Below are 12,178 nucleotides of genomic sequence, written 5' to 3'. Positions count from 1 at the left end.
AGATTTATATAATAGTCTTGTATGGGCAGAGTAGGGAAACCAAAGTCAAAGCAACACGGGGAAAAGAGAAAAAAACTTGTCAAGAAAGGTCATGTTTTGGTACCACCACTGTAGTCAGGAGTCAAAGAAAGAGCAAATACAGAAATTTAAAACCACTGTAGCAGGAAAAGTTAAGAATAGTCCTATTTTTGTCTTCTGCTAGAGGAAGCAGAAGGGCTTTAACAAAATATGTGGTGCATAAATAAAAATCAATATAAATAAAATATAGAAGATATGAAGTGCACTAACTACATGTTAGTGCACTCATTTCTAATGAGACATTTCTAATGAGACATCTTGTGTTTGGTGCTCCCTGGGAAGACAGAGGCTGTATCCATCATCCCAAAGCACAGGAAACACCTTGGAGCAGCCACTCACTCCCTGGAACTGCACTGGACACTTGCTCACAGTGTAACAGCTCTAGTATTGATCATTAATTATTCTGTAATCATTAAGATTTCATTTTTTTATTTAAACTCACAGAATCCCAGGAGGGTTTGGGTGGGAAAGGTCCTTAAAGCTCACCCAGTTCCAGCCCTGCCATGGCAGAGACACCTCCCACTGTCCCAGGTTGTTCCAGCCTGGCCTTGGGCACTGCCAGGGATCCAGGGGCAGCCACAGCTGCTCTGGGCACCTCCACCAATTCCTCTGAACACTGAGATCTTTCAGGAGTGCAAACCTCTCTTCCTAAAATGGCTCCAAGTTTCTGAAATCTCAGGGTCCCTGAGTGTACAGTGAGGTTTGGAATCAAGGTCAGAAAAGGTTTTCTGCTACTACTTATACAGCAAATTGTGTGTACAAAGCACACACATCCATTGCCTGCTGAATTCCCACAGCAGCAGGACACATTTGTGTGTCACTGAGCACCCACATTCCTCTGGAGCCTCCTTAACCAGTGCTGTGCTCTCCTCTCCACTCAGATCTTTGAAACTGGAGCACACCCCTTTTGCTGAAAATAATCCTGCAGTGTGATTGTGTCTAATTAGCAGCTGAAATCCCAGGCAAACCTGGAACACAGATGTTTCAGACAGCAACAGAACAGTGCTAAGGAAGGCAGAGCAGATTTTCTGGACTTTCATTCTGGAGCAGCCCTGACTAGAATAAATTTAGACTGAGAAACGCCTAAATCTGTTATTCCACCGAGCCTGAGTGACTCTGAGGATTTTCCCTTGGAGCAGAGACTTGCCAAGCAGTGGACACTCCCTCCCAGAGACCCCTGAGGAAGAAGGGGCTGCAGCCACCCCTTGGTGTCAAGACAGATCATTCTGGCAGCTGCCATATGACCAAAAGCTGCATCTTTAATGAGAAAAGCCCTTCAAATAAATGGAGCTTTCTGCAGCAGCATGTTTAAATCAACATAATGCCTTGTTATGTTTGGCTGAGACACCACGGAGCAGGAGCCAAATGCTGCTCCAAGTTATTGCTCTGCTACTCCACACAAAGAATGGGAAGATAAGGCTTGGCTCTCTGACTAGGATTTAAAAGATCTAAGACAATTCCAAAGAACAATTCTTTTTTTTTTTTTCCCACCCCTTACAATAAAGATAAAATCCTTAGTTAAGAAAAGGTTTGATTCAGAGGGAAGGAGAAAGGTTTCATTTGTTCCATGATAAACATCGGGGCAGGAAGGCACACTCAGAAGATGGAGAGGTGACAATGAAGAGCAGATTTCAATAAAGTGATACAGTGATGTTTGCAAACCTTGGGGACCTCCCTGCTGCTGATATCAACAGAGCCCTGCCTGAGATCCAACCCAGCTGGCAGATATTCATTATTGTTCCAACTGTCCCCCACATCTGCTGGAAAACCTCAGTTTATACCTCTTTGTTTTAATGCAAAGGAACTTGCCAATAAAAGCTTTGGTTTAGGAAGCAGCAAATGTACTTTTAGAACTCAGCTGTGGCTGCCCCTGGATCCCTGGCAGTGCCCAAGGCCAGGCTGGACAGGGCTTGGAGCAGCCTGGGACAGTGGGAGGTGTCCCTGCCACGGCAGGGGTGGCACTGGATGGACTTTGAGATCCTTCCATCCCAAACCATTCCATGGTTCTATGAGTTACCTCAATGACCTCAAGAGAGGAGGAGTCAGAGCAGTGCGATTCCCCAAGCTCTGAGTTTTAAACATCACCACCCACAAGCACCCAAAAAGAGAGTTACCAAAGCACTTTAAAAAATAAAACCAAAACAATTGGCAATGAGAACACAGCACCACTGCTCTCAGCCCAGCTCTACCTGCAGGATACAGCTCATGATGTCAGATGCAATTTTGGCATGTGGGGCATCCTCATCCTTGCCAGAGGGCGTCAGGTTGTGCTCCAGGCAGGACTCCCAGAGAGCCACCAGGGCCCTGCCGTGCCTGTCGATGGAGGCAGTCTCCCTGATGGCCGTGGTGATGCGGGTGATGCAGATCTCCACCACAGCCTGGTCGTTGTCGTTGGTCTGGTAGTCCTGGGGCAAGGAAAACACACCTGCAGTGAGCTGCTCTGCCAGCACCCCACCAAATTCGGGTTTTGTAGCAGTCCAGGGTCCATTTTTCCATGTCTGCCTTTACAACAAATGTTCAGCGTGACAGAACTCCGGAATTTGTCATCCCACAGGTCTTAATTCTCATTACTGGGAAGGTATGGACCCCTGTAACCTTATATAATCTTTAATATGTTTTAAATAACTATTTAATAAAAATCATTATGTTTCAAGTTTATTATATCATTATATACAATATATATAATAATATAATACAATAAACTATGTTATATATAGTATAAACATATATAGTTTAAATATATATTATATTAATATGATATATTATATTTAATATAATATTATATTTACATATTATATTAATATTATATATCAATATAATATATATTTCATATATTATATTAATGTTATATATATAAATATATATATAATATTATTATATTTCAAGTTCATCCTTCAAGATGAACTTGAAATATCTTTGAATCTGGTGGGAACTGGATTTTGTCAGCACATTTTAAAATATTTAAATATTTAAGATATATATATTTATATAAATAGATATATATAAAGAGAATATATATAAATATAACTATAATATAATAGATATATAAAATATATAAAATGTAGAATTTATAAAATATTTGTATATACATAAAAATATAAATGAAATAGAAATATTTCTAAAAATTTATAAATATATTTTAACTATTTTCTCTTCAAGTCTTATCAGAAATTTAAATTGTTTATATACCCCCCCCCCCCCCCCCACTTACTTAGACAATAGAATCTAATAAAAAAATTTATTCAGTACAACGTTTCACTCACTGCAGCTGAACTAATGATTCTGATCTGTTCAAGAGCTTCAGAGAGGCTTCCTTCGATCTCAGCATCCTCCAGGGAGAAGAGGTCCCCTGCCCGGGACAGGTCCTTCTGTGCCAACACCAGCCTGAAGAGGTGATGCATGGCCCTGCTCAGCCGCCCTCTACGGGCACCATGGGCACTCAGCTGGGCACAAAACGGGAACAGTCCCAGCCAGGAGCAGTCGGGTTCATATGAAGGACAAATCTGGGCTGTATTTCAAGGCTTCCTTGGCCCCAGTCTTAAAGAAAACAGTAAAAAAAAAAAAAAAAAAAAGAAAAACTAGCAAATGCATTGATTGACATATTCCAGTTTAGCAAAGATTTTTAAGTGTGTATGAAAGCTCCAGAAAGGACCCCTGAGCCAGGGACACCCTCAAGCACATTCATGAACTGTGTGAACTTTTACCTTCAAACACTAAGTAGCTTAAAGTTAGATTAAAATATACATAATAACTGAACCAAGGGTTTTCTTTTCTGGGCATGTTACCTGAGCAGGCTGGTCCCTGGACCAGCTGCTGAAGGTTCTAAATCCCTTTCCCTGGTCAGGAGCAGAGCTCCAGGAGGAGGAGGGTGAAGCCTCTTCCTTTCTTTCTTGGGTTGTTGTGTCTTGACTCCAGAAAAACATTACTAGCAAGATTGAGAAGATAGCAAGCTTTGTTTAGAAAAAAACTGTCACTTTTGTTGCCAAAATGATCCCTAGGGTCTTTTAAACTCCTGTAAAACAAAGCCTTGGCTGAGGTGAAACTCTGCTCTTCTGCTTGGCTGAGGAATGGAGCAGAGGCTGAGCCAGGCTCACTCTTTGGGAAGTGTCCTGCACTTGAGTCCCAAAACTCTGTTAGGTCCCACGTGGATTCACTGCGTCATTTTCTCTGGATTCTTCTCTGGAGTTGACAAAGCCACAAGACATATCACTTACAATTATTATTTGAGATATGGAGTACCCTAATCCCTATTTTATTATCTTTTTCAGAAAAAAAAAAAAAGCAAAATATAATCACAGAATCACAGAACATTAAAGAGTTGGGAGGGACCTTAAAGCCCATCCAGTCCCAGCCCCCCTGCCATGGGCAGGGCCACCTCCTCCCACTAGCCCAGGTTGCCCAAGGCCTTACCCAGCCTGGCTTTGAATACGCCAGGCTTGGGGCATCCACAGAAGGGGCAAAACCAAGGCAAAACCCTGAGAACCTTCTGGAAGCAGCTCGCTGGACCAATCTCTATTTTAATAGGCAGCACACTGCACTTGCTAATCCAAATCAGGGCTGTTTTAATTTCCTCAGCTCCACCAATGCCATTCCACAGGACTCCCAGTCCCGTCGAGCAGAAGCAGAAAGGAGCCGAGATTGCAAATCCCGAGGCACAAATCACCCCCCTGAAGCACGGGGAGGGCGGCAGGGCAGATGCTCTCACCTGCTCACACTCAGCCATTCACAAACCCAAAACCAGAAGGTCAGAAAGACTCAGACATAGATTTTTTTACCTGCTTGGGATCCCCCCAGGCCATCCTCAGGGATGGGGCCAGGTGCTCTGGGGACAAAGGCTGCCCCTTTGCTCCTGTCCCCCCGGGCAGCAGCCAGGGGCAGCAGGAAGGCCGGCAGGCAGGCAGGCATCCCGGGCTGTGAATTGCCACAGGGAAGGCATCCCAGGAATGCAGACTAAAGCAGCCTAAAAGTTACCCTTGGCTCCGTCAGGTGACCAAAGAACCCAAATGCAGTGAGGCCTTATCTCTGAATGAGCTGCTCTGTTTCCAGGGCAAAACACAAAGCCTGCTCCACTTGAGGGCAGTTGTTTTTAATAGAGGAAACAGAACTCTCTGTGTTAGTGGAAAGCTATCCTTCCCCGGGAAGGAGGGGAAACAGCCCTCAGTAAGCTCACACTGTTTGAAAGAAAGAGAACAAGTGAACAGCCTTGCTGGAGAGGAGATTTCCTGGCCAAAGGAATAAATGCTGTCGTTCTGCAGCCTTTAAGTGAGCACAAAAGAGGGTCTGAGGTTTGCTTTGCCTTTTAACATGAGCCTCAGGAGCAGCACAACAAAATGTGCCCACATAATGCAGAAAAGTGCTCCAGGAAGGAGCCCTCCCCTCGGATCAGCTGCTCTGAAACACAGCAGCCCTTTCTGCAGGAGCTGGGCTTCATCATCCTCCTGAGTCCCCTCCAGCTCAGGATATTCCCTGATCCTTGGGAATACCACTGGCCTTTTGCAAATGATCCTCCCCTGGGTGTGCTCCTGCACAGCAGTTTCTCAGAGAGCTCCTGAGCTCTACCCAAACAGAGAATTTTGTGTGAGTTTTATAGACAACACTCAGGATAATGCAGGAAAACACTTATTTATTGTGAGCTCTTGGAAATGGAATTATAGCAAATCCTCTTAATGCTTACATTGTGTAACAGTAATGGAAATACTTTCCTTCCATCAGCATTAAAGAGAATTGTTCCTTAAGCATTTCCTTGCTCACTACAAGATTTGCTATTAATAGGCAGCAGGCACTGAGCAAGAGAGAAAACAAATCATGTGTCTTATAAAATGTAATTTTTAAATTTTCTTTTTTTAAAGGGTCAAGCTGGGCAATGAAATTGCTGCAGGGTGTAGCTCCTGATGTGTCTCATCACCTTGAATCTCCATCAGCTTGAACTCCACACCACCCATCAAAGTTTTCTCACTGCCTGTATTTGTGTCCCACACACAGAAGGAATGGAGAAGGCAAAGGGTTCGCCCAAAGTTTGTCCATCCTGCCTGGATCCCCCTGGCACTGCAGAGGGAATTCAGAGCAGGAATTTACACCTTTCCAAGGCCAGAACATCGGGAACAAAGCAGGAACTCCAGCGCTCAGAACAAACTTCAACTCATCATTATGCAGGAAAACACCCTCAGCTTATAACACAAACCACTTGCACTGGTTCTGGTGCAGTCCCACATTAATTCCAAGGTTTGATCTGGTTTTCAACACCTCTTTTCCCTTTTCATGCCAAGCTGAAAGAGCCACCCTTTCCCTGGGACCTTGAAGCTGCTCCCCTCCAAGGTGAGTCTCTCCACTTGCTGCAGGCACACATTCTTACCAAAGCTCCTTATCAGAAGCAATCAGAATAAAAGCCAGCCTGACAGGTTTCAGAGCTTGAAGCGACTGAATTGGTCTGTTTGCAAAATAATTCCCCCAATAATAGAAGAGTAACAATAAAAATCCCATGTAAAAGGGCAGTCGGACCTACAGGCATCCAAAAGCCATTGAACTTGAGCTGAAAGGCTGAGCCTTAGAGTTTATCAGGAGCTCAGCTTCTGCAGAATGACATTAGAAGGACAAGAAAAAAAACCCTCTTAAACCAAAGAGGAAGAGAGAAAATATATTTTTTTTTTTATATTTACAGTGAAGGAAATTCTACAAGAAAATAATTTCCTTAACATCCAAAAGACTTGAAGTGTAAATCCAGCTGCTTGATTTTTTGGGTGTTATCGCACTGAAAACAGAACCACAACCTTCAAACAATTGTGCAATGACATTTTTTGTCTAGTTCTGTGCTACACAACATCCATCAGGAAAGCCTTCACTCTGTTTAAGGAATTTTAGGGAACTCAGGCCTCTGGAGTTCATGTTAAGTGAACCTTTACAGGATTTTCTGGTTTCTCCCTTGCTGGAGCTGCAGTGAGGGCAGGGATGCTCCCATCTCCAATTTCTTATTCCCCACTGAAGGGCTGAGCCATCACAGGTGCCAAAGCTCTTTGCTAAACACAAGGACAAGCTCATTTTCTGAAATCTTCAAAAATCTAAAAGGTACAGAATGAGCAGCCGGTTCAAAAATGTAACTTAAAGTGTCCAGTAAATTCCACAGGAGAGGAAAGTGATCTGGGAATTCCTTCAGCCTGGAGAGACTCGTGTTAGAGAACTGGGAGCTGTTTTATTGTGGGCACAACACAGCCCAGAGCTCTGAGTAACCTTAAAAAGGAAACAAAAACTCTTTCCTTACCTCTCAGCCATGTTGCCATGCTTAACTCATGGATTACACAGAGTGCTTTGGATGAAAGGCACTGGAGGAAAACAGAAGGAAAATAGTGTCAGTGACTCCTTGCCTTTCCAGACTGTAAAACTCCCCCAGGACGGCTCCAGCAATGATTGGTTTGCACCAAACAGGGTTTAACCCTCAGGACCCGGGCCCTTAAGGGCCAGGAGAGCAGCTCTGCTGAGCCCTGGGCTGGTTATTCACACAAGCACAGAGTGAACAGAGCAGGTTTGGATTTCCATGCTCTGGACTTTGCAGCTTGTAACAACTGCATATTTACTTGTCACTTCCTTTTCCAAGAATGGCAGGAAGATTAGAACCATCCTCAAAGAAAAATTTGAATTTCAGGTAGAATTCCCTTCTGTTGAAATTCTTCTTCCCCATCTGACAAGAAAGAAATTCCACAAAATTCTGTCTCAAAGAGTTACAGAAGTTTGTAATATTGCCAAGACTGCTGGATACTTCCTTCCCCCCCTACACTGACCTGGGAAAAAAAAAAAAGCCTGGACACATTTTCCGAGAACATCCACATATGCAATTCATGGACAGAATATTACAAGATATTTCAGAGAACTTTTCCCCTCTGTGTTGCACCAATCAATTTTTTTTTTTTTAATTTTTATGCTTGGAAAGCATTTACTCCCTAAAACAGAGCATTCTTTCAAAACTTGGAAATAAAGTTCTCACATTTTTCAGTGAAAGGAAAGGATTAAAGATTATATTGAGAGAGCATCATTTTCACACAGGGTGAATAGTCTACAGCAGTTCCCATGGGATCAGCTGCATATATTTAAAATCTTCCCACAAGACAACCATTGTTTCCTATGAGCCTCTCTCTTTTTTTCTGTCAGGACAGGTTTCCACACTTCACATCCCTTGAAATTCCACGGATGCTGAGCTGGACCAGATGATTAAATGATTAATTATGAAGTCTATTAATTATTTTAGCTCCTAAAATTAATTGCAGGGGTTAAAACTGGTTTTTACTGATGAACACCTCGCTGCAGTGCTGGGAGCTGGCTTGCTCTCAGCATCCAGCTCTGGACACAAGGAACCTGTGTCCATCCCTGTGGAGGCCACTGCAGGACCATCAGCAATTCCAGAGCCTTGTCATTCTCTCCTACCAGAATTCCAGGGCTGGGCCACCACCACAGCCTGAAGGCAGCTCAGGGTCCCTCCAGATGTGGGAATTTTCTCCCCTGTGATGCACTGGTTTAATCAGCAGGGTTATGGGGCAGAATCTGCCCGAGCTGAACCAGATCTCACCGAGCTCCAAGGCAATTTTGGCTGCACAGCTTGTGCAGGAGCTGCTGCTGCAGAGGGGTAGGAATGTACTTAGGAACTTGGCAACTTCTACTGCTGCAAACAGACAACTTGATCAATTTTTTATATACATAAATTACTTGATAATCTGGGGGCTGTCAAGACAGTTTTCTCTGATTTTCAGTCTATAAGAAATCCCATTTGGCTGCTGGTTCAGCACACACTGATGCTTTATATAACACTTCATAAGACGTAGCATTTTTAACATCAGTGAGGCAGATTTGTAAGAATTCCATGTTTAAATGTCTCTGTGATATTAAATATTAGACTAAACTAAACAACACAGTGCTAAAGTGGAATAAATTGCTCCATAACAAACACCAATTCCATCACTGCTACAATGATGCCATCAAAAGCTGCTCATTTTCAAGGCTGCTTAATGAGCTTTTAGATCTGTGACTTATTTTCAAGACCGTAGTGATGTTACAGAAAAAGAATTTGGTTTAAAATTCTACACAGGGAATAATGTGTATTTCTGTCTAAAGGGAGTGAAGGAGGAAATGGGCCAGAGCATGAGAGACTACAGGGTCAGAATACAGGGACCCTGTCATGAGAAATGCCCACTCTGGCAGGGAAAATTGGACTAGAGCAGTAAATAAATGCAAAAATCACTGAACCTCAAAGTCTCCTGAAGCAGCAGTCACCAGACAAGCACTGAATGTCCTCAAGTTCCTCCCAGGTACCTGGCAATCCACCCCAGTGTCTCTCCAGCTGGTGATTTAATAGGACCAGCAGCTCCCCAGCATGCCAGGGTGCCCCCAAAGCAAGGCTTTAATTCTGCAGCCCAGGGACAAAGTGCCCCCAAGCACAGTGAGGGGAAGGAGACAGCTGAGCCCCAGGAGGATCCAGGGGTGCTGCAGGTTCATGTGCCACACACAGACACAGCTTCTCCCTTCCTGGCACCCCCAGCCAACTGACAGCACTCCTCTCAGGCACCACAGTAACACATTTCTACATCCCACAGCCCCAGCTCCTGCAGTCAGAGAAACCCAGGCACAGCCACGCTGCTAACGACCACACTCCCTCCAAACTGCCTCCATTATTTAACACCCAGCCCTGCTCCCCAGCTCCCCTCCTCGCAGTGATTTATTCATTATTCTAGCTGGTACACCAACACACATTTAAGTTATTCATACCTCTCAGAAGCGAAACCTGGGAAAAACATGAATAATTGATGGCAAATTGGCGCTCTGTGGAGAAATTGGGATGGGCTCCATCCCAGCTGCCAGTGCCCCTTCCATCCCCCTGGCTCTGGTATGTGAGCCAGGCTGCTGGCGGGTGCTCAGCCCTGTCAAGCCGACCGTACAGCCTATTCAGTTACCCTGGAGTTGTCATGTGGAATCAAGCAAACAAATATCTTCTCTCCCTCTGCCCCAACCCCGGTGCTGGAAAACACATCAGGAATAATTCCTCACCCAGCTTAACTTGGGCAGCAGATCGAGTGAAAGTGCTCCCAGCTCGATAGGGAATTTGAATTAGTTAAAAGGATTTATCAACAGCCAGTGGTTACATTCAGTTAATTAATAACCTGCTTAAGAGTAACAAGGAAATTGCAGAAGTTAATATTACTTATGGGGCCTCTTCTCGAAGGCTGGAGCCTCTCAGTGCCTCTGGAGGAGCTTTAGCCCAGAGAGAAGTCAGGGGAGAGCAGGACCCTGAGGAAATGCACCTTTCAGCTGACACTTGTGGCATCTCACCAGCTCCTGAGCCTCAGACAGCCCTTCCAAAGGGACCTGCCCAGGTGGGACCCGTGCCCAGGACCTACCTGAGCACCTCCAGAGCTTGGCAGCTGTAACAGAAGCGATCTCCAAAGCATTCCAGAGGCGTTCTGCACACACTTGATCCTTCCCCACCAAGCACGTCCATGCTTTTCCCCTTAGCTTCCCTCTGACAAATGAATCCCAGATTCCCACCAAGTCAAGCTTAACTAAAACTGACCCTAGGGATCTGAGCCTGGCTGTGTCCTCCTCTCCTGGGAGAGCACAGCAGCAAACCCCCACCGGGAGTGTCCCAGCAAGGACATTTTTCTAATAACAGCCAAAGAAATATCAAAGGAACCAACTGGGAACAGCCAAGTGTAAGGTCAAGCACCCTTGGGCAGCTGCTGGGAGAAAGGAAAGCCTGTTTGCTCAAAGATAATGAGGAGAAATGTTTGTACAACTCTTGTTAGGGCTTTTGTAATACTGAAGGAGTTTATAAATAATAGTTTCTTTAAAAAATCTGCTCCTTAGAATACACATTCAGTCACACAGGTCCTCAATTTTGATGGCAATTCCTCCTAATGGCTTTTTTGCTCCTGTTCATAGCACCACAGCCTGGGCAATCAAATACAAAATTAATGGGGAGTGAAGACATTCTTTTAATGATGGTAAAGTTATTATTGTTGTTGTTCTTTAAGGGAAATCCAATTGTGTGTTTCCTACATCGTCCTTTTAGCTCAGGAACGACAGGAACACAGCTTCTCTCCCACTTCCATGAGACTGTAAAAAAGCTTGTGAGATGATGGCAGGACAGAAGTACTCTCACCCTGAAATTCATTTTCTAAACAGGAGATTTTAACATAATAAATTTCACAGGGCAGAGGGGCCTGACTAGGAGAGCACAGGCAGGGGGTTGGATTTTATTTCTGCATCTGATAACGACACTTTATTCCTTGTACAGCAGGAATTCAGAGCTTCCTTTGCTCATCATGAACCTAATTTTGACTTCTAATAGCAGCCAAAATCACCCAGAGCTGTGGATTCCCCATCCCTGGAAGTGCCCAAGCCCAGGCTGGACTGGGAACCACCTGGGATAGTGGAAGGTGCTCATGGCAGGAGGTGGAACAAGATGAGCTTTAAAGTCTTTGCTGTAATAATAAGACAAACCAAGATATTGTGGCAATAAAGCAAAAAGGTTCACATACATATTTCACCAGCTGAAAGAAGAGAATGTACTTTATGAAAATAGGTTTTTCCCCCATCCTGGAAAAAAAATTAATTGGTTTTAATTTTTATTACAACAGCTACAATGAATGACGCCCTTTTTCAGCAAAGCCCTGGAAATATTTATTTTGTTAGACTTTTAAAAACAAACATCTTGTTAGGGAAGAGACAGGCTATTGTTCTCCCTCTGACTAATTGGGGAAAAGCAACAGAATATTCCATATTCATTACATTTCAATTACATTTCACAAAAATGACTCATGTTATCTTCCACCCAGACAAAGTGTTTTAATTTTAATAACGACAATGCCGACAGCTACAATACTGTTCTTGCAGAACTTTGCTTGTAAATAATTAACAATTGTTGTATAATGACAGAGGGGGGGTTGATAGCTCTATTAATTTCACAGTCAGGCTGGAGTCTCTTTAATTTTGAGTATTCATAAGAACCCATTCCCCTCCTAACATAAAAGGCTAATGGCAAAATCAGGTTTATGTCCCTGCAGCCTGTCCCGACACCAAAATCCTGTTGGTATGCCAGGAATCAGCCATGGAAAACCAAGGA

General features: G+C 43.9%; 1 protein-coding gene across 1 annotated transcript in view; it reads right to left on the bottom strand.

Moving 5' to 3' along the window:
- VEPH1 (ventricular zone expressed PH domain containing 1) overlaps positions 1–9,924 on the bottom strand; it is a 57,121-nt gene extending 47,197 nt beyond the window's left edge. The window contains exons 1-4 of the mRNA XM_036388844.2: positions 9,826–9,924; positions 7,334–7,394; positions 3,342–3,615; positions 2,268–2,483 (exon numbers count right to left, since the gene is read on the bottom strand). Coding sequence (XP_036244737.1) covers positions 2,268–2,483; positions 3,342–3,479 — 354 coding nt within the window. The 5' untranslated portion in view covers positions 3,480–3,615; positions 7,334–7,394; positions 9,826–9,924. The remainder of the gene's footprint in view (positions 1–2,267; positions 2,484–3,341; positions 3,616–7,333; positions 7,395–9,825) is intronic.
- Positions 9,925–12,178: the final 2,254 nt, after the last annotated feature.

This window comes from Molothrus ater, chromosome 10, assembly GCF_012460135.2.
Source record: "Molothrus ater isolate BHLD 08-10-18 breed brown headed cowbird chromosome 10, BPBGC_Mater_1.1, whole genome shotgun sequence".
In the NCBI taxonomy this organism is placed as follows: Eukaryota; Metazoa; Chordata; class Aves; order Passeriformes; family Icteridae; genus Molothrus; species Molothrus ater.
Note: the sequence above shows the minus strand (reverse complement) of the source record. Positions and strands in the feature narration are given on the sequence as shown.